The sequence below is a fragment of the Ptychodera flava genome, chromosome 5 (genome assembly GCF_041260155.1).
Source record: "Ptychodera flava strain L36383 chromosome 5, AS_Pfla_20210202, whole genome shotgun sequence".
Classification (NCBI taxonomy): Eukaryota; Metazoa; Hemichordata; class Enteropneusta; family Ptychoderidae; genus Ptychodera; species Ptychodera flava.
In genome coordinates, this window is record NC_091932.1 from 30,048,911 (window position 1) to 30,076,618 (window position 27,708).

General features: G+C 35.4%; 1 protein-coding gene across 1 annotated transcript in view; it reads right to left on the reverse strand.

Annotated features, from left to right (window-relative positions):
* Nucleotides 1–27,708, reverse strand: part of LOC139133464 (H(+)/Cl(-) exchange transporter 7-like) — a 127,620-nt gene that overhangs the window by 17,897 nt on the left and 82,015 nt on the right. The window contains 4 exon segments of the mRNA XM_070700073.1: nucleotides 642–751; nucleotides 1,763–1,895; nucleotides 7,664–7,729; nucleotides 12,999–13,127. Coding sequence (XP_070556174.1) covers nucleotides 642–751; nucleotides 1,763–1,895; nucleotides 7,664–7,729; nucleotides 12,999–13,127 — 438 coding nt within the window.

Genomic DNA, 27,708 nt, shown 5'->3' on the forward strand with positions numbered 1-27,708 from the left:
TTCAAAGCACAAATAAACCAACTACGCAGGAGCGGAATTGCACCTACAACCCTTGGTTGGGTAATATCAAGTTTTTATTGAAGTAATTTGTGCAGGCCGCTGTCAAATTAATCACACATTGCCGCAGACATGTAAACTGCACTGTTCAATTTGATAAAACGAGCACATATAGACCTCTTACAAGGTGCGGTAGAATTGACCCTCACATATTTAAGAAAGTTATGTGTGGAAATAAAATTAGAGTATGTGCATGAATGGTGTCAGGAGATGTTGCGGAGAAAACTGTTTGGCATCAAGTAAGAAAATAATATCTAACACCCTGGGAGCTGCTGAAGAAAATATTTTGGAGATTTTCACCAGAATTGTAACTCCAACATGATCACAGAACCCGGTGAAGAATTGACCTGCCTATATCAAAGAAATAGTCTTTGGAAATAAATGAAAATGTGCATATAAAATAGTGTCAGAGGAGACATTGTGGAGCAAACTGGATGCCATAGAGTAAGAAATGAAATTTAGCACCCTGGGAGTTTTGAGATTCATCTCTAGAATTTGCAACCCAACCAAACTATGAACATTGACTTAATTGCTAGAGAGTAAAAAGAAAAACGAAAGGATAATATTCTTAATTTTACACATACCGATCCATAGACGACTAATGTGACAGCGATTAAAGTACCTACAAGATTCATGGCTAACCAGAGGAAGAAGGGAATATATAAACAGTTATTGGAAACACATTGGTTGATGTCTGGAAAGTTTGTCAAGGAAAGTAGAATGAGTAATAATGATGGTTGGTATAAAAAATTTAGCAGTATTTAAAATATATTTTCAGTTATTTAAGAAGATAATGAGCTGAATAAGTTATAACAGCAACAACCGTACATTGCATGTACATGCAGATTTACTTCCACTCCTGTACTTAGCACTACACTAGAAATTTATATTGGTCAATTTTGTTGATAATGGTTGACACAGGAAAATATTTCACAATTTGCGTACATGTACAGGTATACTGAGGTAGGAATTTGAAATCAGCAATCTTATGCTGCGATGTTTCAGAATTGTTTCACATGTATAGTTATATAGTTTAGCATATCAACTTGAGCTTCATGGTCGGCCCCACACAACTATAGATATACATTGCAATGCCCAGGATTTGTCCTATTGGCATAAATTACATGATGTGCTCGAAGTATGCAATGTACTTTTTAACTTGTTGCTTACTGTTGGCGCAACCACATGTCAAGAAGGGCAAATAAAGTGTAGAAATACACTGAGCAAATTTACTGAAAAAATTAATAATTCTTCAAGAGACATTTTGTTTGCTCTGTACACACATAAATTGGTAATATTATAACATGATTAAGGTAGAACGCACCTCAGGGACAGATATTTGGACTCTAGAATTTTTATAATTCTTTTCTGATCTACCACCTGTGGGGGTTCATTTTAAAGCTCTTGGTGTAAAAAACTTTCACTGGCTTGGTTTTCAAAATTCGAAAATTTTATTTTTCTTCAAAGAGTTAACACAGGGATGGCGGCCATTTTGAATTTTAAATATTGGTAAATCTTGGGTTATTTGTTTCTCTAGTGCCAAAATTTGCATGGTGACCCCCAATTTTATTCTTGACTTTGAGAGCGAATGGTTGAAAGATTCCTCAAGGAAAGTTTGAGCAAAAGTTTAAGACTTTCACTTTCAAGGTGTGTTCTACCTGTACCGTTAGCTGTGGTAAAAAAACGTCTCCTAATCAAAGGATACAGTGTATGATGACTGAGACTTTCAGTTCTACAAGTTTCTCGACAGCAATACCAATTGTAGCCGCGATGGTGCCAGTGGCAAGTCCTATCAAGAACATCACCAGCCATTTTGCAATATTCTTCTTTACAACTCCCTGAAAGTGATAAAAATAATTAAAAGATCAGTTCAGATGGGTAGCAGAAATCTCTTATTTGAAAGGGAAAGGTGGCTGATGAGTGATTTCACAAAAACACATTATTTACAACTTTGCACCAAGTACATGTATATTGCACTGAATATGCATTTTGAATGCTGCCCTCAAAGGTAGGACTAGGAAATGTTTTCATTTTCCTGTCGGAGATGTGTAGTGTATTTTTCTTTTGTGACAGAAATCTTTTTCCTCTTTTCTGAAAGCAATCTCTGATTAATTAATAGCTTGCCATGTTGAAAATTTGGTAAAACACTGCATAACAAAAGCAAAGTCTGTCGATATCTTTTTCTGTGAAAGATGCATAAACAAAATACTGATAATTGAATTTTTTTAAATAAAAAATAAATTCGGTTAATATCAAGCAAAAAATATGGATGGTCAGAACTTTAATATCTTTATAATACCTAATAGTGCACTACATACTTTAAGCAAGTCTATTCTATTTATGATGGAAATCATTTCCCTTGGGTCCGTGAGATTAAACCTCACACGATGACTCAATGTTACACCATGTAAAACTTTTCAAAATTTGGATTAACAATTAGATATATTCTAACTTGTACTTGAATTGCTCTTCAAGTCTAAAATTAGCCCAAGTAAACCTTCATCTGTTAGAAAGGCTGTACTGCACTATAAGGAATTGAAGACTACCGCTATTTTTGCCATACATATTCACTAAACTTCTTTCCTTGTTAAGATCAGTTAATGTACAACAGTCGTTGGTTTACGTATATCTTATCGCGCAATGAGGCGGTCGGCTAATAAAGTTTTCTTTCATGCCTTGTTTATCACACATCAGAGACGTAATTTGACAGAGAAGGAGAAGGTGAGAGCATGGAGAAAAACGGAATGATTCAAAAGGAAGGCAAATGCCCACACCGGTCTGTGTGAACTGTTTTCAGTGACAGAGTTTTATCAGAGTCTCTCTGCACTATCTTATCTGGTACCAGTACAGGCAAGGAGAAACTGTTCTCTTAAAAACATGTCACAGTCAGCTGTGTGTTTGTGTATAATGTGTAATGGGGCTCTGCTTGAGATACCAGACAAGCTATATATTTTTTAATGCGTAAGAATTTTTCCCTCAGAATCTGAAAATATTCGTACAAGAAATAATGGCGGATGCATCACTTCATAAATTTTTCATGAAATCTGATAAAAATGGAAACTAATTCGAGATAAATCACAAAACTGATGCATTTTTCAGACATCATGGAATTGTGAGAACAAATTTAAAATCAGATTAAGTGAATGATAACAATTTGTTTTACGTTTTGAAAGGGTATTCTTCGTTTTCATTACATTTTCTCATCATAAATTTATATCACATGTGATCAAGGAGTTCGATGTGTTTTGAGGAAAATCTACACAAAAATCAGAACAGATTTATATTGCGTCTTTAGAAGTTGATGCCAAGCCCACATTAAAAGCGCCACTTTGCCAAAATTTATTTTAAAATTCAAACGTCTAGAAGAGAAAGAGCTTGTGTCAATGAGTGCAAAAGAGACGCATTGAACGAGATGGCCACTTGCTCACGGATTTTCAGAGAACCCATTAATCCTGCTGTCTCATCAACTCTACTTGCACTCTCTCCAGATTCATCATGTTGTCACGGAGGACAGCAAAAACACTCTCAATGAAGTACTTTGAAGGTCATTCTTAAAAGAGAACCTGCAAATGTCTTGTGTAATTAGTGACCTAGCAGATCTCGAGAGCTATTTTCTGTCACCTCAGAAAAATTTGTCATGACTGAGGTGAATCTTCATCACTGATAGACAAAAGAAAGTGATTTCTTGCATATGCAACTTCCTCATTGGAGTATCTTGTAGAGATTCTGTATGAACTCTTAGTAATTATTTGAGCTATATACTGTTACATATCAGATGAGGGCATGAAGCAACCCTGCAGGTGTTGCAATGAAATTAAAAAAATATACAAACATGTTGTCTTTTCCATCTGATCATTTAAATTAAACAACAAACTAACACACAAAACAGGAAAAAACCCTCATGTTGTTTTAATCTTATCATTGTACAAGATCATATCGGAACACTTGGCTGAGAGAGCGCCCTCATAGTATCACCTATGACCTTCTGCAACCTTTACTCTAATGTCTTTGAATTATTACATGTTGATTAATTTGAAATTACTAAAAGTTGTACCTCTGACTGAAAAGATGCACGACCTTGGGCTGAGAGTGAAACATTATTCTCCAAAACATCTTTCTCAAGTTTATAACCTTTAATTTCTTTTTTCAGAGTATGATGCACTTTTTTTTTCCAAAAATGCTAAAAAAACACTTACTAAGGTTGAAACACACTGCAAAGTGAAAGTGGTGGACTATGATTATAAAATAAGTTGCTGACAAAGAGCTGAGCCAAAACATCCTGTGTTTTTTTTCACTGTCTTCCTTTTGGTATTTTGTACTCCCCAATTTTTTGGCCTGTTTAATTTTCCTTTTCAGATTAATTTTCCCTGTTCGATAGACACTTTGGCAGCATTTATTCTCAACTATTTTACTTAATTACGAAGAGAACTCTTCTCTTTTTTGGGCATTTTAATAATTATTAAAACTCTAACATGCCAGGGGATATAATCCACTGATTCTGTGCATACAATTTTGTAATGAGTCTCATCATACATCTATCTTAGATTTCCAATTCACCTGGTTTCCCTAGTTACAGAAAATTTTACAGAGAAACTGGAAAATGCATTTTAGTTTGCGTATGTGTGTCTTTTATACGTCCAGATAAAACTGAAAAGGCCCATCCATTCAACAATTTGAACACACCCCTGTCATCATATTTCGTACTAAAATCCATTCTTTCGAATTGCACGTCAGGACCTGAATATTCAGAAATGCGGGAGAAATCGTGTTTTTTCTTTAAGTCAAAACCTTAAAGACTATTCCAAAATGATCACTAGGAGTTTGTGACTGATTTATTATGCCCACTTTTGCTGTGCAGGACATTTTACAGGTCTAATAACTCACAACAAATACAGCCATATATACGTGCAGACTGTATGTACCTTCATGTTTACCCTGGGAGGAACACACAAATAAATCACACAGGAAAACCAATCTGAGGAATACTGAATAGTGCTTTAACACTGGTGACTATTTTCTTTTCATATCATATTTCTAATTATTACCCACATTGTAAGACGTGACTTTCATTCAGACCCCATAAAAGCAGTAATTTACCCCGCAAAGTGCAACAATAATTTTAAATCTCTTTCTTTACATATCTGACAAGAGGCAGAATGTGGAGGTGTTGGATTTGCTAGATGACATTCAAGGAAATTTTCTTTACTTTTATCGGTTAGGATATATTTTATTTCATACATTATGTCATACAACGTTTGCCAATCAGAGGATAAATAGTATGACATTAATGATTATGCGTGAAAGTAACTCTGCAATAAATCATTATGAGATCAAAAAGTCCCAGTCAATGATAAGTATCTGAGTAAATAAATTTATACTGTGACGTCGCTTTAAACCTTGATGAGTAGGAAATTCTTAACTGTCTTCAGCGTTCAGGACTATCATGTTAGAAAGGTATTCTCAGAGACTAATTGGTATGTCCGTCAGAAAATTCCTGAAATGTTATACTGCTGAAAGATTTCTTAACCTTTCTAAAGGTTACTGTTCTAAGGATTCTTTTCATTCTGAGTGTCCTTGGTAGCTAGGTCATGTCCAAAACTGACCGTGATGGATTTAGATTTTGTATGAAATTATGTTTCTGGAATGGAGCTATAGGTGCAAATTTAATTATATTCTAGCTAAAAGTATTTGATTAGGAAATAGGAACTACAATTTGAACATCTCAATGTAGAGAAATCTCTGTTTTGATCTATCTGTATTGACTTGTTGATTTGGGAAACTGCCACGTTACATGCACATGTATTGACAATTATAGCTTTGTCAAAACCAGTGAAATTTGTGACGTCATTCCCCTGATTATTACAGATAATGTATCCAATTATCCAGCATTGTGGCCCCAGATGTTTTCTACATCGGAAAATTCCCTTGCATTGCTGCCAAAACTACAAAATAATAGCAATAATGTACCCTACTAGCACAAAGTGGTCTCAATCAAACTTTGCATTCTAATCCCCTTGGCTTTGTCTAGTATACTATAATTACATGTGTGTCATGCAAAGTTTGATTTCGTCCAATATGTGGGGCGAGAGCACGCCGCCCTGGAAGATATCCTATAATGCATTGCTGTAAGCCCAACGCCTAAACCGGAAATAGGCTCATTTGGCGTCAAGACACCAAGGCGAGCGGACCGGCCTCGCTCATCCAATCTTGCCGCATATGGCAAGCAATTGCGATAATGACGAATGCTTTATTTCCAAAAATCAGTAAATGACATGCTTTATCCATCCGTACTTCAGTGAGACACGTTCCCCAGTCAGTAAATGACAATGGGGCCGGGGTACCCCAGGCCTCCCACAAGTATCAGATGTTCACAGCCCCGTGCATTGTTGTAGCGAAGCCAGCATTTTTTCTCACAGAAACAAGTTGCATAATGTACTCAGTAAAACGTTGTCAGGTACATGTAACATGAAAACTGACTGAGGTCGAAGTGACTAAGGCACCGGGATTGATTTGACCACAAACAACGACAAGAGGGTGTGAATTACTTGGGTCGAAACGGACAGGGGTCGAGGTGACCTGCTGCCCCGGTCCTCAACTGCAGGCCTGACGGCCTGGCTATGTTTACATAAGGCGTCCACATTTTAGAAAATCGCTAAAAGTAGGCAGAAAGAAAGCCCCCATTACGTGAAAACGCTAGGGGTCGATAGGGGTCGGATGACAGTTTGACACATTTCGTACCATTAAGAGTCGAATGATACTACATTGACCGGGTTGACCATATGACTTTCATCAAAAAACGTCCGGGGAAAAGTGAATACATTTGATGTTTGACCAAACTTTACAAAGCATCAATTTTTCGATCAAAAAATTCACGCGTAGAACTAATGAAAATTCGTAAAAAAATACCACTGCCTTGTACATCAGGCACTAAAATGTCGTAGGCGTGAAAATGAGTTTATTAGAAAATACACAGTGGCTCTTAAAATTAGTTTGAAAATTTAGCGTTTTTACCGCGGTATCGCTAGATGGCCGTCATTTTGAAGCGAAGGCGAAGTGGTGGATTCTGGGATATCTTCCAGGGCGGCGTGGGGCGAGAGGGGGTAAATCATTGACTTACTGTATAGTTAACATTAATTCCCTTGTCAAAAAATTCAAGTTTAATGAGATCTATAGATCTTAATTGCTACATTTGTAGTGATTTCAGGGAAGCATGCACCTCAGATGACAGTCGGTACTTGTGTTGTACTGCATATATGTCATATAATATTACAGCAAGACTTCTTTCTATCAAGTGATATCAATTCTTGTTAGTTTGTTTGTATTTATGTTTGTCTTTTGATTTACTACAGACAAAAACATTTTGGTGAAGCCTATAAAACTTAAATAAAAGACAATAAATGCCTAAATAGAGAAGTGATACAAAAGACAACACTTACTTGATGAGTTGATGAGCTACATGCAAGTTGTGTATCTCAATGATACTCTTTGGAGAGTATAACAACCAGACAGTGTCATTGATATACAAACCAAACTGAGAAAAATATGCACCAAATGTTACAGCTACTGGTCCTTTGAAGTGAAATTGGTTACAATTGGCATATGTTACCTTGTATCCACTGGCTTGCTCATCTCGCAGGTATGGATCATTCTCAACAACATCATAGTTGACACTCTACATAGGAGAGAAAACAAGGAACAACAGAATTCATGGATTAAGGTAGAACGCACCTCGGGGGCAGATATTAGGACTCTCAAACTTTTTCATTTCTTTTCTGATCTACCACTTGTGGGGGTTCATTTTAAAGCTCTTGATGAAAGAAAACTTTTTACAGGCTTAGTTTTCGAAATTCGAAATTTTTATTTTTCTCCGTAGAGTCAACACAGGGGTGGCGGCCATTTTGAATTTCGAATATCGGTAAATCTTGGGTTATTTGTTTCTCTAGTACCAAAATTTGCACGGTGACCCCCGATTTTTATTCTTGATTTTGAAAGAGAATGGTTGAAAGATTCCTTGAGGAAAGTTTGAGCAAAAGTTTAAAGTCTTTCACTTTCGAGGTGCATATTACCTTAAACATCATAGCAGAGACTTTAAGCCACTTCAGTGAAAGAACACAATAGTCATCAGGTTTTAATAAACATTTCAAAAATTATTCTGACTAACAAGAAAAAGTTTTGTACTATATTATTGTATTGTGAATGGAATATCCAGTTTGTTGCATCATAGCAATTTTTCTATGGTGTATAAGGAGAGAATAAACCTAGGAAAAGGATGGTATTTTTGTTGAGAACAGTTAATAACTGACAAAAGTTTTTTAAACTTGCTCAGGTGAGTTAAACAAGGAAATCACTTTCATTTACTTGCAATCAAGCATAATTGCAAGAAGGCAATCAGGTTTACCTCAAAGGCATTTGATTATTTCTCTTGTATCAAACATTGCCTTCTCAATTTCATCTAATGCATCCAGATTTGCTTTGAGTTTAAAAAATAAATCACTGATTTCAAGCAATTTGAAGTTTTTGCTCAAAGTTCTTTCAAAATAAAGAAAACTGAATAAAACATTGTTTGTGAACACTTTCATTTTGAACAGGCAGATTTTCATTTAGAGATTGAAAAGGTAAGTATTTCGAAATTAAAAAACTCATCTGTTATGAAATATTTTTATCAATCCTGTCTACCAACTGTCACACTAATAAATTGGATAATTTTACATTTCACAATTGGAAAAGTGATCGATGTACAAATTTTCAACATGTTGAAATCTGTGTCAGCCTCTGGGGTCATGACAAAAAATATCATCACATGAATTTTTTGAAGTAAAAGGGTATTTGGTGAACAGTGACTTGGGCTTTAAGAGAGTCTTGAGGTTTATATATAAAAACCTAGTGACAACATCACTGTTCGCTCCCATATTGTTATCAAAACAAGTCAACAATTGTATGAAACATGGACATACATATACAGACAGACTGACATACACAGACTGGCACAGAGTGATGACATTGACCCCAAGTGTGCCTTGGCCCATGGAGAGTGATAAAGATAATATAACAACAGCTGAATGTAATGATAAAATAATTAAGTATAGGCCTATACAGGCACTGAGAGTGAATATGTTACAGCAATTTGATTAGTTTCTTTAACTTTCTACTTCTGTGATAATCTTTAAGACAATCAATCTACAAGGCAGTTTATGTATTGACAAATATGTTATCTTTTACAAGCACACAGTAAACTGTTCTTGATTTTTCATTTACAATATTTGACATAGACTGAAATACATAACATGCAACCAATGTTTACACTTTCCCCATACACCAGATACATGGAGAAATTTCAACATACAATGATCAACTCAGAAACCCTACGGGGAAAAGTAAACATTGTTTCTTCCAGAACAGCTGGTGCATCCACATCTGAAACAACTTACAAAACTTAACCAATTACACAAGGATGATGACACAAGAGATAAAGTTAAACTGTGGTGAACTTGACTACCGTATTCCTTTCAAATCCTTACCTAACTTGACATCTTAAACTAAAATACACTGCATGGTTAATTGTGCACAAAAATACATCGGGGTGGACCATTTGATAAGGGATGGTGTCTGGAAGATCGATGAGGTACATTATCTTTTTTATCCGATCCATTGTACATTCTTTTTTCCCCACTCTCTCACCTTTTCTTTTGTCAAACCTTCTCTGGCTGAATTTTTTATTGGCATTTGTTTGGAATTTTTTCAAAATCTGCCAGGATTTTTTTTACCGCATTTCAACACCAAATACAGTTTACCATATCAAATGCTTACTAGTTACAACATTATATACTCTTAGTTCCAGTAGGTCAAAAATTACCAAAAAAAAATCTTAAAAATACAAAATGAAAGATATCCCAGTAAAACTGACAGTTTCGCAAAGTTGCCCCAAAAATTCAAAATTCCGGATTTCAACTTAATTTCAATATATCTTATTAACAAAACCCCTAAGAACCGGTTTACTAAATATCAAAGCAATCAGACTGGTAAATTTTGAGAAACAAATTTTTTGACCAAAAATGAGAAAAATTGCCCCCCAAAATACAAAATTGCAGATTTCATCCTAATTTTGAATAAATCTAATTAACATAAACCCTAGGAACCTGTACACTAGATATCAAAGCTACCAGATCAGAAGTTTTAGGAGAAAAATTTTTTGACCAAAAAAGGCAAAAATTGCCCCCAAAATAAAAAAAAATTGCCAGTTTCAACATACCTTCAATACATTATATTGAGATTAATCTTAGATACCTGTATACCAAATATCAAAGCTATCAAATCAGTAGTTTTTGGATAACAAATTTTTTTATCAAAAATTGGGAAAATTGCCCCAAAATTACAAATATGACAATATCAATACAATTTGTACAAGCATGACTGAGGTCATCCTGAGGAACATGAATATTAAGTTTCATAGCAATCAGACGAGCGATTTCAGAGAACAAGATTTTTTGACTAAAAATGGAAAAAATACCCTAAAAATACAAACATGCAAATTTCATCCAAATTTTGCACACATAATTTAGAATACCTAAAGAAATCTGCATACCAAGTTTCAACCAAATCTGACCAATGCTTACTGAGTTTTAGCCATTTGCAGGATTTTCCCTTTTTTTCTCCTCATTTGCATATTTTTGGCACTGACATGTTCATTTGAACAAATTCACATCTCCACCCATAGGTGCACCTGTACACCAAATACTAAGGCAGTAGATGCTACGGTTTTGGAGTTTTGATGTGGACGGACATACAGACATACATACATACATACATACATACATACATACATACATACATACATACATACATTCATACAGACGACATTTTTCCACCTTATAAGAATACCTCCCATTTGCATATATACATATGCATATATGGGAGCTAAAAACCTAGAAGAGTCACTGCATGCCAAAGTTGTAAAAATTGATAAAACGCTAAAGATTATATTGCTCTTAATTTAAATAAGAAAGGTCAGGGAACAGTAAGATGGATTACAGAGAAATCCCTCGTGACTTTAAGCCGAAGCATGGAATATACAAAACTGGGAGGGTAGAAATCACAGTGCTCTTTCAAAGAATAGTCTTGTGTCTAATCATCTTAAGTGTATTTGGCAGAAATTTGGATGCTTGTACAATTTTATGCAATTAAATAATAATTGGCAGAATTACTTATGTTGATCAGACATTATATCATTTTTCACAATAAAGTCTGCAGAACATCTCTTTGTAGTTTTGTGACCAGATGTACATATATACTTCCTAATTTGTTTTGCTCTGTGGTCTTGTTTTTTGCACTTTAATTCTTATTTATCAAATTTTGATTTTACCATACTGAATGATATAAAAATGTATGGCCATGACTGGATTTTCGGATTTGGAATCGTATGACAGCCAGCTGCTTTTCCTTTCAATAAAACAGTAAAGAACTGTTCACACGCAAAAAGTAAAGCCATTGGTAGTTTGATACTGAGGTGGTATTCTTACAGATCTAAGCCTGAATGTGGATGTGTATTTACAACTGAAACAAATACTTGGCTAGGCAAGTGACTCATTGGTATGCAAGTACAAATATCATGATAACACGTCTTAATCTTGCCCCAATAATTTTATTAAGTTCAAACATTTACTACATTTGGTTTCGAATGCAGATAAATATTTGCCAAATTGAAAGCAAAATCCCAAGCAAAATACACTATGCAAATTTTTTAACCACTTAACATGCAAGCTGTAACCAAAATCTTATCAGCTGTAGTATCAATTCCATCCCCAGCTTTTTTTTTACATTTTACATGGAAATGCATTTCAATGACTTTTTTCCACAAATATTACTTACATTGTATGGCAAACGTGTTTAAGTATGAAACTTTGTCACTTAAAATATAGCACACCACCAGGAAAGAATATGTTTCATTTGAAATAAGAGTTTTCTATTGTACATTTGCTTCTGAAACATATAGAGACTGATACCGCAGTAAACACCCACTTAAAAGTTCTGGATTCAGTGGATTTATTCATGCACAGACTGCTGAATAACAAAAAATTCTACTTAAAAATCAGTTTTCATCAAAATTAATTCTCCCAGGTGAATTTGACAGTGAATTCTGAACTTATTTGAGGCAAGTTGCAGAAATATGTAAGAGCCAGTTACTTTCACGTGATATATGACTTTTTGACAATATTTAAATCAATGGATCTCAAGGAAGAGCATTCAATGAAGCTTTAAATTTAACTGAGATGCACAAGTAAGAAAAGAAAACATCTCTTTTGAAAACTAAAAATCTTCAATGTATCTTCTATGTGAAATAGTATCAACAATATTGAAATAATTTAATTTACTTTATAACCATGAGTGGTACCTAGACTACAGAGTATGATATCATGCAGTTTGTTCATATTCATTCCATATGACTTCAGGTACAGTGCCTATGATCATCACTGTGCCAATGAGTCCATCAACTCTTTGATTGATTGATCGATTGACAGATTGACTGATTGATTGATTTCTATTGTTCCTGTTTTCCACAAAGTTCGAGTTTCCAGACAAAGTTTCAATCCACACTCAAAGCTGTTAAAGGGAGGTAATCTGGCAAAATGGCTGGCTATACATGTATTTTATGTCCTTTTATGATGATTTATGCATACGTACTCTGAAGGGCAAGGACTAGAAGCTTGAACTTATTTTCACAATGATCCACAGTGAGGCAAACGAATGACGTAAATACTGGTTCATCCCACCTTTTCATCTCGTCTAGATTACAACCGAAATTTTTGTAACAATTACTTTAAAGCAAAGTTAAGGATTGATTGCAAATGGTTTTCACATGAGGGACCAAACCCAAGAAAAGTAACATTTTGTTTATTTGTGTAACTTGAAATAATATGTTCATAAGTCTGCACAATTTGTTTCACCTCAAATCTTGCATTGATCCTCTTGGACTCCCGTCTCCTGGCATGCCGATGACCACCTTCCAGGTCCTTCTGCATCTCCGACCGACTTCCTTGCCATGATTGGTTGTCTCCATGGTAACTATATCGGAGCTGGGATGGGGAGGGGGAAAGAAGGAAAAGTGTAAGTATGATGATTATTCACACTGAGTTCAACGCTTGATAACTGAGACTAACTTTAATACATTCTGAAGTAATCTTTATGCATACACTGAACATTTTGAAGTATCCTAGTATAATCCCCTTTCACACCATGAATTATCAATGATTCCTGAACAGAATGCCGTGCCATGTGAATTGATGCATCACCAGGGCCAATGACATCTGTAAATCTGACAGTGATGATCTTACAGTACTACAGGAAATCAACATGTGCCATTCAAAGAAAGGTATTATGCTCTTTGCTTTCTGTTGATTGAAGATTAAAGCTTATTGACTTATGCGACTCAAAACTTGACCATAATGTCAAAGGAAACACTGAATTACAAACACTTGGATTTCTGAATGAAAATCTAAACATTTCAGTCACTGTAGGAAAAGTGTATGTTTGATACAAATATGAAGAGCAGTACACCAATAAAAGAGTTAAAATTAATGACTTATATATATGATTAAGCATGCAATTTTGACAGTATGCAAGTTAAATAATCATAAAATCTGGAATTTTGTATTTGGGGGCAATTTTTGCCATTTTTGGTCAAAAAATTTGCTACTCAAAAACTGCTTGTCTGATAGCTTTGATATTTGGTATACATGTTTCCTAGGGGTTATCTTGTTTATGATGTATTGAAATAATGATGAAATCTGCAATTTTGTATTTTGGGCAACTTTTGCCATTTTCCGTAAACAATGTTTCTCAAAAAACTACTCATCAGATAGATTTGGTTGACATGTTCTTAGGGATGAGATTAACCCCTTGACTACCAAGGCCAATGTATTCCTATATACCAGGCCCCTTATGTAAATATTGATAAAATCTTGGGTGTGGTCATTGCATGAACACTGCTTAGAGTAAAAATTAAGTACCAATAAACCATATATTTTCTGAATCAGCATGAAATTTCCCACTTTTTCATACATAAGTTTTGTATTTCCTGGTCACGTGACTGGTCACATGATACATCATATGACCAAAGTTGGCAAAGAATATGCATATTTGAAGCATCAGGACGTGTTTTGAATCCATAAAATGACGCAAATTTGAATACAATTGCAATTTTCATGGCATTGTCTTTACATATATGTAATAATAACTACCCTTTACTTTATTTATACATGTACCTACTTAAGATTTTTCTCCCAAAAGGCAGAGTAATTGAACCACAAACATCAGCATCTGACATGATTCTGTATTTGAAAATCAACATATTTTATATTTGTAAACACCTGCTTTATGTCTTCCCTGCAGAAACATGCATCTAAATGGTTATAATTTATCAAAAAATAATTCACAATATTTAAAAATACATTTTAGGAAACAACATATCACATGACCAAACACATGACCAGTCATGTGACCAGTCATATTGATAATATGGGTGCTATAAAATCTCACTGGCTTATAGTAAAAAATTGTATTTCCTCTAGTTTCATTCACGAATATTGCTGTTAATAGACATATTTACTTATAAATCATTTGTTTTCAATAAATAAATATTTCATTTCATTAAAAAAAACAAACCATAAACATCTTCGCGATCGTCCGTACTTCTGAAAACTGTAAACAATCAGCGCGATGCTTCTGTGATCAGCCTGACCTTTCAGGGTCGAGGTCATGGGTCACGACATTTGCTTCCGGATTTTGGCCATACTTGGACGTCGGGGGCGCAATCACATTCAGGCCAGATCGGAATACATCAATCTTAGTCGCGCTGCGTGCCGACGCCAAATTACGGGATTTTTAGCGACAAAAACGAAGCAATACGCCTATTTAACTGTGCCGGATATTTCCGGCACTCAAGGTGTATGGTAATTCAATATGGCGCCGGATATATCCGGCGCCATAGGTAGTCAAGGGGTTAATGTGTTATGTTCAAATAATGAGGAAATCTTCAATTGTGTATTTTTGCTGCTACTTTTGCCATTGTTTGTCTGGCCATCAAAATGAGCTATCAAAGATATCCACCTTCTTCATTAACGTCACGAAATGTTATTCTCTTCATTAACAGAGCTATATTGGCTGTAAGGTCACTTGTTCTTCTATGTTTGGCAAAAAGCTACTCTGAAGTCACAAGACTGATACTTTTGAAATCTGATATACACAGTGTGTTGTTTAGTATGTGCCATGTTTGGTCAAATATCATGAATTCTCACATAATTTCTTATCAGTGGTAGCCATGCAGACAGTCTTTGACACTATTTTTTTCTGTATAAGACAGCTTCAACTACCATATTTGGTCAAAGAGTCAGTTTCTTTATCCATGTCTATTTCATTTTTAATAGCTCCAATGTAATAATTACTTAATCTGCCACTTCTTGAAATGATTCTAGAGATAATACTTCATATCTTGCCAATTATATCTTACAACCATATCAACCTCAACTTCAAATATACCAGTACATGACACAGCAGAAAATTCACCTTTTGGAGTTCACAACAGAATTTAAAGGTATAATTGCATTCCTTGGTAAGGTCAAAAATGACTCTGAGTCAAGGGGACCTCGAGTCAATTTATTCAACTGATGTGACCTTTTGGAGAACTTAGAAAATTGCATCTGAACCCAAATCTGATGCAGTCTCCCAAATTAACCATGACAAGCCCATTAACCCACCTGAATAGATTCATAAGGTGAATTAATTGCTTGTACTTTTTTCGAGAGTATACAACTGAATGGTGTGTATTTGTTGGCATGAACGATTTGTAAAAAGATGTGATGCATTGCTTCTAATAATTGATGTTCACTTTTGTGTTTAAGCCATTTAGTAAATCTTAAGCTACACAAAAAACTGTCATAAAGAATTATCAATGCCTGTATATAGGGATGTCATTCAAAAAATTGGATCCTCAGATTCGGATTATGTACAGAATGGAAACAGAATTATGCAGACATAATTCTTCATATGAAACCGGTGACATAAAACTATGCAAGAATTCAGCAGAATGAGTTTTAAAACTCTTTCAGATGTAAGTTTTAATGACAGACGTACTATTATTATATTCAGCATTTTTTTTCTGCCTTTTAACATAGAAATACTTTTTTATTTCTCGTGGCAAAAGTTTGCCACCAGATATAAAATCAGGTGGCAATTATGAAAAATCTGGTGGCAGTTTAACACATCATGTGATCGGTATAATACAACATTTTGTCATTGCCACATACTCATTCTAATTTATAAATTCTTGAAAATATGGTGAGTACACGTCACAAAAAATCAACCCATACTGCAGGCCTCGAAAAATTTTTTTCAAACTTACTATCCGTGGGACACGTGAATTTCATTTTTACTTGCCCGAGAGGAAAAATTACTTGCCCTAAATTTCTAATAACTGTACTAGTAATTTGTAACAGAGAGCAAGAGTTTGGCCATATGAAGTGAATTCAAAAGGGAAAAACAGATTCAAACATGAACTACATTCTTGTTAAAATGAAGGACTATTACCAAATCTGAAATGTCACAGAAGAAATGTGAGAATACTTTAGTTTTTTTCTGTAGATTTGGCCATCTAGAAAACATCTTTGAATTTGGAATTTTTCCACAACCTAATCCAAATTAAAATTTTTGCATAAGATTAATAAGATTGTGTGATTTACAATGTGCATGGCTGGCTGCTGCTCTTTATTATCAAGCTGAGATCACAAACAACTGCTCTGCTAGTGTTTATCTGCCAATGCATACGCACATGTACTGTTAAAGTTTACATGTTTACTCACTGAGCACAGCCGTCTTTCAAAGTTTATTTTGATAATGTATTCGTCAAGAGAGCAGATTCAAGTTTCGTTTTCGTTACTTCTTCAGTGCAGATTTGTTTTCTGTAAGTGAGAGCCGATCCCTAACAACCAAGGTCACGTAATTTGAAACTGTCTGCATCTCATGCAATACGTAGCTGCAACGACTCGACTGAGCCCGTTTCGACTATGATGTAAACTTGTACTTTTTCAACTGGGGTTGATTTAAGTTGAACACAAAGCATTGCCGAGATCCATGATGGCTTCGAATAAGTTTACATCCATTTACCAAGCACATGGTGCAATTACACTATCGCGTGAAGCCGATCGACTGTCATACGACTCATACACTTGCACAAAGAGAATGGCAACCACTGTCAAGAGCATACCACTTTACGGCACACATACAAAACAGTGAGTTCACTCCGTGTCGTCGGAGAGAACATGTCGCAAAACTCTATTTTTACGACTTTTTGTGTTTTACAACAGCAAGAACGATTATTTTGCGATGTCGGGCGGATTTTCAAGGGTTTTCAGAAAAAAACTTCTGAGAGTTGAAGGACTTACAATGATTGTAGCGTGTACAGACCTAATGAAATACGTTTTCAAGCTTGAATTGTCCAGAGCTTAGTTAATTCAACCGCTGGTGCACTTGCCCGTCGGACGGGAAGCATATTGATTTTACTTGCCCGAACGCAAAATTCACTAGCCACGGCCGGGCGTCGGGCGATAGGAATTTTTGAGCCCTGTACTGGCTAATGAATTGCAAGTATTTATTGTTATTTAATTCATGTAGGCTGCAGTTTCGCTTGTTTTCAAAATGTCACAACATGCTTTTATCTTGTGCCTTATGACTGCATATGCGGCTATCACAGAGGGCAACAACATGTCAAGTGTACAAAAGCTGCTGTCATCGATATGGAGATTAGCCAATCACAAGTTTGGATTCACGCTGTGTTTCATACATGCCAAAATGTCGCAATTAGTTTGGGTTTTTTTTGGCTAGTGAGTTTTTCCGCCGTCAGACAATGCGTGTTCCTTCAGTGTTCCTTCATTCAAGCCATAGGATCGATGACATGATGACCCAAATTTAGTGGCAGAAAAATACCACCAGAAAAAAATTTTGGTGGCAGATTGACAGTTTTTGGTGGCAAATGCCACCATTGCCACCGATTATTTCGATCACTGGTTGCAGTTTTGTGTTTTAAGTTCAATGCAATGTTGAACCGAGTCATTGTAAATGACAGAGTCCCCATCCGTTATTCATGTGATTGGATTATTTGTCCAGAAATGGGTCTAATGATGGCTCTGGAAAACAAACATTCAGAACAAAATGGCCGCCAGAGGCTGTTATCACATCATCATACAAGATACATTGACATGCATCATAACACCATGGTATTACATGTGTGTCCTTCTACCAAGTTTGATAGAAATCAGTCCAGTCTTGTCTCAGTAGGATAAATATAATGGCCATCAGGCTGCCGTTGGATACTGAATCGTGTTGCGAGGTAATTGGCACATCACTATATACATGTACATACAGATTGGGAACGTCTGTACTATATGTCCTTCTGCCAAGTTTTATTGAAATCGGTCCAATCATTTCAAAATAATAGTTAATTGCTCCGGACCAACAATAATTAAAACAAAGTGTCTTCCAATTTAAATTGCCCATACTGGCCTTTGTCATAAATAAAAATGAAAATGCATACAATGTTTAAGTTATAGTGATCGAGTCTTACATTTGTACCAATGGCCATTGAATAACTTTTCGCACAAAATGGCAGCCTGGCGGCCATATTTGATCAGGTGAAGAATAAATCGAAGTGCATACATATGCCATAGTGGAACTGAGGCAAGTTTGAAGCAAATCGATGAAGTCACATCTGAGAAACAGCTCCAGACGGACGCAATCCAATTAATCCATAAGTCCTGAGGACACTCGACTTCAACCTGCAAGCACTTTAAGCAAGCACAACTTTGTCCAAGAGACCATATCATCTAAAATGATTGTCTTATTTGGGTCCAAAAGAGTGCATGGGCTGAAATTTTTGAAACATGTCAGTGAAAAATGTACGTAGGGTAAAACACTCAGTATGAAATGACAAAATTTGCTTTATATGATGTGGAATTCACATTATCACTTCGGAAATAGTTCATTCTGAAACAAATATGAGTCTCGACTGCAAATCTCTGACAAGGGAAGGAATCACTATGATAGAAATCTTATTCCATAAGTTGATCGTTACGCACTCACATTTTCCACCAGGGATTTGCTGAGGTTAATGTAATTTGTGGCCCTCAGTCATCCACACATCAATATTTTAGATGGCCCTCGATCAATTTTTCAGAGATGTTTACTGGCCACAGAGAGTCACAGTGTGCGATCATTTACAATGAGGCAGATATACGGTAGCCTTGCATGATGATACATTCGAACCTAATAATGACTGAACTTAAAGGGCCCTGAATTCAACTTTTTGTTTTGTGACAGGCAATATTTTGCTTTGACAACAATCTCTACCACCAATAGGGCTCTGAGCACCCAGGTTAATATCAATTCATCTTCCATAATGGTATGCAGAGTATAAACATGATGATCAAGAGATTTTGAAATACTCTTATTGATCATCATGTATGTTCTGTGACTATCAATTTACAGCAGTGTCATGCTTTTGCTATTTAAATTTCAAGTACATGAGATAATTTAATTGTGAAAATCCATTAGGAGCTGACAGATCTTGGATGTGTTGTACTCCTGGTTTAGAGTATGCATGTATATATACTGCTTTTAAAGTTGAATAGAATCCATTCATGAGTTTTTGAATTTTTACAACAGAAAGCATATTATTAGGTCAAATAGTTGTCCTTTTATTTTTTTATTTATTATGTTGATGCTTATTGTAAATAAACACAGAAATATTTTTTCCAGGGTCTAGATGCCATTGCAACAAAAATACTGTGTGCAATGAGTCTATTAAATCAGTTGTTCATTTTATCATAAATGCTGGTAAAGAAAATAGGACTCACATAATTTGAAAATATTAGTGCAGCCTTGGCCATCGTGCCTCCAGAGAATACGAGACCAATCAGATTTCTTTTGCGACTTTCAAAACTCTGGCAACAATTTTTTTGACTTCTGTCTGTTTGAATAATGTTTGTTTAAAGCTACTTGGAGGATTTTTTTATCCTTCACATGCTGACAATTTTTTCCCCAAAAAAATCCTCCATGCCCCCCCCCCCTGAAATCAAATGGTTCCCTCCCTAAATGGAAAACTTTGAGACTCGAAATAACTCTGTCACCATGGTGCATTAGTACCTTGGGGAAGCAAATCTGAAATCTGACCTAGAAAATTACTGACCCTCTAATGACTGACCTTCAAACTGATACAAATGGAAATGACTTAACACGATGATGGAAAACTCATTTGGGTTCTGCTTGGAAAAACACAAAATTGATTTATTTTTACTGACTGCTGCCATCTTGATATAGAACATTCTTTTCAAGCTAAAATTAGATCTACATGAGAAAATAGTATGGAATATTTGACTTGGAAGTCAGCCAGACTATAAATTGAAAAGGAAAGTTTCAACCCTTGGTAGGAATGTGTCATAATCCGAGTTCTCCTAGGAGGGGGCATAACCTGATGCCTGTGCTGTCGTCAAGCTGATTAACAGTTCAACGATGGGAAGATTCCCATCACATTCAGACAAATACTGTAGCATAATCATAAACCCTCAGTGCTGCACTTTTAGGATGCATGAACAGATTGTTGAGAATGGCCATCTTTTTCATGAGGAATGTATAAATGCTATTAAGCCCCCCCCCCCCCCTCCCCCCTCCAAAAAGATGATGGCTAGATTGTGGACAAAAGCAAACAAATCTTTACAATTGATAGAGTAAGTTTATTATTGCTTGGAATGAAGACAAAGCATAAATGTCTTTCTGTTTGCAAACCATGTGGTTGTGACATATCATCAATCCACAGAACATGCCCCCTTTCATTTCTCCTTTCATTTTGCCAGTGATCAGCAAGTGACGTGAATCAGTTCTCAGTGAACTGTTTTGTTCTCCAAATAATTCCCCCTTTCACAATTTATATTTCCTAATATTGACTAAACTTCCAAACTTTTATAGGAAAACATATGAAGTGAACATTGTTACGCAATAATAATTTGTGTCCAAAAGTTGAAGCAACTATAATTTAATTGAGATGTACATGTATCATTAAATAATCCACTAGATATTTCAGTCTTGAAATCGTTACAGTCAGATGAATATATTTGTACTTCTAATTTTTATGAAATTCTCTTAAGATCTTATTTAGTTATAGTATTTATACTCCAGTGTTGATCTAGAATTGTATGGAAACATTTGCGTTTTCATATACCGGTATTTCAACAATTCATCTGTAATGTGTTACAAAGAACAATTGCAAAACATAAGTGTGTGAGAAAAATCAGTACACAGAGCAGCTGCCTTATATATCAATCTTTTGTTTCAATACAGAGTTGATAAATTTTAGTCCAAGAAATTAAGACGTCATCATTCTTTTCAAAATACAAAATCTGACTTTTATGTTCTTATAATGACGCATTTAGGAATAGATTTGCGGGTTTGACATCACTCAGCTGTTTTGAAATGGATAATTGATACAGATCTGCTAGGGTCATTGACCTCATTCCAATGACACACGCCCTCCCTCAAGATAAAGCTGTACGTCACACTATCGCATTTGCTTTTAACCGGTGACAGCTCTTGGTAGCAGCTTAGCCCGGAGGGTTTGTTGTTTTCTCATTTCCCTCAGTGCAAGTAAGGTACTTCATTCAGACATAACTGCGAGGGCACAAGGGTATACTAGAGGTATTCCTGGCCTTTGGAGTAAAGCAGATCACATTCCTATACACAAAATCTAAATAAACATATTCATATACGAAGTCAGACAAACCAAGATGTCACTTTTGATCACTGTCAGTTTATGTACATCCACACTAAAGAAGCTTTGTGTCAGGAAAAGCGATGTTATCAAATTTTCTAGTATAATTATTAGTTCTTATTCTCGAACATTATTTCAAATACAGGTAATTGCCACATCTTGTAGTTTTGCATCTTTAAAAATAAAATATTTGAATAAAAATAAAGGGCCAGTATAGCTGTAGCTTTTTATGATTGTTTCATTATTTTTGTTCAATTCCCTGAAGCATGTTGACATACACAAGGTTAAGCATGTTGATATACACAGGGTTAAGTCAACTGAACAATGGTGCAGTCTGCACATGCACAGGTAAGTGCTGATAAGTGAATTCTGGTCCGGACTGGAATTCAAACGTAAACAATAGCAATGCATTTTACACCTATAATGCTGTTCTGACAGGCTGCATAGTTGGTATTTCTATAGGCTCTGGGGAGTACGACAAGAACTTGCTTTTGACATAAACACAAAAATCATGGAAAAAAATCATCTGCTGTCCCTTTAAATGTTTTGTTGAGCTTCCAGGTGGGTTCTGAAGAAAAATGTGCCATTATATATGTCACAACAATTGTTTAAACTATGAGACTACTGTATTGAGAGAAATTCATCAAGATAGAGTTAAAGCAAAGGAAAGTTGCAAACATAAAAACAAGTGTTACAGTATTATATACATTGTCTCATATATATATATATATATAATATATATATATATAATATATATATATATATATATATTGTATATGTATACATATACATACACACACACACACACACACATATATATATATAAATATATATATATATATATATATATATATATATATATACCATATATATATACACACACACACACACACACACACACACACACAATTATAACATTTGTTTTTATGTTTGCAACTTTCCGTTGCCTACTCAGACTATTTGGATGCATTTCTCTCAAGTTGGTTGTCTAATAGTCTCCCCCTACAAGATGGCTCATACACTTGCTACTTAGCAGTATAACAATATGTTTTTAATGTTGCATGCATTACAACGAATGTTGAGAATCGGAATAATTTAACATATGTCAACATCTAATGGTTATCAAATCAAGTGATCAACTGCAACTTAAAAGAACAGGCTTGAGATTACCTGTCCATTATCATTGCTTTAATCTCAGACTGGCATATTTACTTTCAGTTCAATTTTGTTTTACAAATTTGTAATTTTATTTTCACTATAATCCAGGGACAGCAATCGCAGTTTGCAGAGATGCTGCGATGACTTTTCAATAGTGTTAGAAATTTCAAGCAAACTGATTATGTATATAAGCTGCAGAGGTCTGATTCGGATGCAGAGTGAGAAATTTGACGCCTCTATTAGTTTACTGTATAGAGCAACTGTTAGTGAATGCACAAGTGGCTCTACACCTAGACGAATGTGAGAAAGACACAGATTTATGCAAATATTGACTCACTGTGAGTCAGACGCAATATCATACTCTCAGTCTCGTAAAATTGTTTTATAAAAAGAAAGCTCGCCTCCTGAAGGACTTCATTATGCCATGTATATGTATACTGTATTGTCCACATTTCAATGTTGTTTGAGATGGTTTATAATACTTGTGGAATGACGGGCTGACACGCTACCCTGAGAGACATAATAAATCACTGATCTCATTTCAGATCACACAGACGAAAGGAAGTAGATACAGCAACTTTTATAGCCTTGTTTTTACTATTATTCCATCCTGTCTGTTTGCCAAGAAAAAAATTCCTGCTCTATATACATTACATTATTTTTAGCAAAAGCAACAACCATTATCTGACTGGTAAGCGTGAAGTACGTGACATTGTGATGCTAACATATGACAGTGTGACTACGCACACTTCATGTAAGTGATGCATTATTTATTTGTATATACTTAAGAATTAAGCTGAAGTCTACAAAAATCATCAAGTAGTACTCTGAATGGGATGTTTAAATTGTGTTGCAATTTATTTCAAAAGATTTCACTCTGTGCAGTGTGCTGTACTACATTAAAGAAATCATCTGAATTTTCTCTACTGAATCATAATGTGTAGAAAAAGTGTTATGACCTAGGACTATGATAGAATTTGTGTTTTGGCATCTTGGTAGGGAATAGCTGTGCTTGAATAATAGATTGTCCGAGATTTGCTGTTTGTAACATACGTATAAGTTAAGTAGTTTGCAAATGTTGTGTCGAAGCAACTTGGTAGGAACTATGCTAGAATGAAAATAAATTGCCTGAAATTTGCTGCTAGCATGCAAAAGGCTCAAGGGGCAAGCAAATAACACGTATTGAACAGTAGGAATTTCAACTGCATATCTCCCCTCCCCTATCCATTACCATGCAGTATGCTAAGACTGTCAGAGGTCATCCCTCCGTGACCTCAGAGGTTGCCATTAGCAATTCCCTGTTCTACTAATTGAGCCGTGAATGTTCATACATCTTCCTGTGGTTGAATTGATAAAACCAATCTCACTCCCCTACCATGCATTCTCTCGTTATGATTCCACACCAGAACAGGGCCGTGGCAATTTATTACAATGATTGTTAAGGTGTCTTCCATCAACACAATCTCTTAAAAGCCATTCCCAACTTCAGATGATTTATTGTATACGCAAGAAATACATTTACCATATGACCAAGTCCTCTAGCTTCAACAGTTAAATCTCAAAGTATGGGATGGGGCGATGCAAACGAATATATCTTGCCCAGTAATGTTTGTGAAAAACACTGCTAGGGCTCCCATTGCATTGTACTTACCAGTTCTGAATACCGGAATGAATTTTAAATCGTCAAGTATTATTGTTTGGTTTAAAAAAGTCACTTGAAAAATGAGATTATATCAAAATCACTAGTTAAATGCTATCTTTCCTCACATGAGAGCTTTTAATTAAACACTTTCATGATAATTTACAACAATTTAAATCTGACATTACTTGTAACACATCCAGACACAAATCAGATATGAAAACAGTCACAATTAAGACCACAAATTGAGTTCTGTAAAAACACTCAATGACGATGATGCATGGCTTATCACATTCACATCATGTTTCATGCTAGCACTATGTTTTCAGAAGCTAACTGATTCCCAAACAATGCCAGTATTTTACCATGACAATCCAATTGAACAGAAGAGTATCATGCAGGCCTGGTTCAACAAGCAGAAATATTAACTGGCATTCTGCAACTGTGCATTGTACAAAGCAAAATTGCCACATTGTTTATTTATGGACAATAGCTGCACATTTATGACATTTTCAAGAATTTGCACATTTTCTGTTTTTTTGTGAGCCAAGTATTTGCAAATGATGAACACAATACACTGCTGTTGTTGACAAATGAACTCAAATTTAATACAAGATGAAATAACCAACAGCAACATATTCCATATCAAACATACTAGGTATATGCCGTGTTGCAAAGGTGAAAAATGGGAATTTGGGTGTGGCTTAGGGAATAGGCAAAAAAAAGAACATTTTATGAACTGAGCATAAAAAATTGACTGATAAATAGTATGAAGTAGTAATTGGCTAATTCTTCCATTCATTCACTTAATAAATGCATTCTCATCACCAAATTTGGTTATGCAAGTGATAAAATCACATCATACTCAATGGTTAATTTGGTGATTATATATAATGTCAGGCAGAACCGCATCTCGGCTGACATATCACGTACATAACAGTCTCAAGTCCCCAATTACATTCACATACCAGAAGGAAAAGCTGAACACAGTGCGTTTCTGTATCACACAGAGGGATCCTTGACATATCAAGCATACACTTCATTTTGACTCCAAAGTGTCTGGGCACCATCTCGAAATGTTTCGCATACCCACGGTTGTGATAGAGGGACCGTGACATAGCGTAATTTGCAAAGTAACAGTTCCTCGGTAGAATTTACAGCCAATGGCTAATTAAATATTGCAAAAGTTGTTTTGAGTAATGTAGATCTCTTGTTGACACCGAACAGATGCATGCCTGGATGCACTCATAGTGTACACAGTGTGTATTAAACTTCACTTGCCTAACCTCCTGGGTCTAATTTAAACAACATAATTACTCTGTTCAAAGAAGGAATATTAGTATTTCTCATTATCTCTTAATTTCATACACATCAAATTTCTCACGAGGATTTGACTGGAAACCTTCGGTTGTGAAATATTCCCTAAGACAGCAATTTGACAGTAGAAATACCTGCTATCTCATACACGTCAATGAGAATATCAGTGTTCAATATTGAGCCACTGGCAATCTACAAATATTCAACCATTTTTTTCCAAGCAGTAATCAAGTAGAAGTACCTACTCCGCCATTACATTTTCTTCGTTTTCTATCAACTTACATTATAATTCATACCCATCAATTCACAATAACTATGGCAATATTACACAATCAATATTTGATAAAATTTGACAACATTATAGGGCTCCTCAAGGAAAATAATTACCTTTTTCAAGTTTAATAAATGATGAAACATCGGCATTTGCACAATAAAAGTGAGTTCTACATTATTTAGTTTGCTTGCATATTAAGGAGCTCTCAGTGTCTCATACTGTTCAATTCAGTGGCGAGCTAATCTTTCAACCAGCAAGAACTTCACCTCTGACACCAATACTCATTCTTCACTCGCAAGAAACACAATTATCTTCACAGATGGATAGGCTACTCTGCCCATGCAACATTACAGGAAACCTGACTCAACAAACACTAATTTGTGACTTCAGACTGTCTAGTGTACATACAAACCCTGCCTACAAATAATTTGCTACAAAACAAGGCACATTTCCAGCGAACTTAATTTCATGTGAGTAACATCTAAAATACTCATGCAACTTAGGGCTTTACTTTACAATACAATGGACAACTCTTTTTTAGTGCAATTGATCTACAAATTGAACATATTTGTTCCATTTTAGTTGATAAGATGCAAAAACAACTGGAAATGACAAAAGCAACGCCATGGTAAGTTGTAACAACCATCTGGGCAGGACTGCATTTTAATACTTTGTTATTCTAGACGCTTGTCAACCAACTCTTTTCATGAATGCAACCGTGGAATGCTGCAATATGAAAGTGTTTTTAAATAGTCTGTGTGTACAAAGCTGTTGGGGAATGAGTTTGTTGATTCAAACAGAATGGCAAACACCAGTCTATCAATGTTCAAATGGTTTAATATTGGTATGGGCACCACTCAACCGAGATAACAAGCACAGTACATGATGGTGGAGCTGCACTAGCTCAATGTGCATGCCTGACTCACTGTCTAATAGAAGTGACACCCTGGAACTGGAAGAACCCTGGACATCTACTTGGTGCATGAGTGCATATCACGTCCAGTAATCTTAGCCTACAAAATGCATGGATTCTAACAGAAAGGCAGAAATAAACAACATTTGCAAGCTTCATTCTAATCTGCAACCAGACAATGACATAAACATGTTATAAATACAATCACCAGAACACAGAATGACTTTGAAAATATTATAACAAACAAGACTAATCAAAATATGATTAATGAAAGAAATCAGGCTTTCCGGACATACCAGTGGGTGACTCCAGGTGTTTTGAAAAAGACTGAGTACATACTGCTCTCAAATTTATCAATCAATCAAAGTTTGCTCCAGGTTTCTTTCACAAGATGGGAATGTCCGCCTGTGCTTGAAACTTTGAGGAGGATTTGGTTCTGATTGAGGAGGATTGTTATAAATTATGCAAATTTGAATTATGAAAATTAAGGTTTTCCAAAATATCCCTAGCAAATTCCAGTTATTGTGTTGATCAAATATATAGAG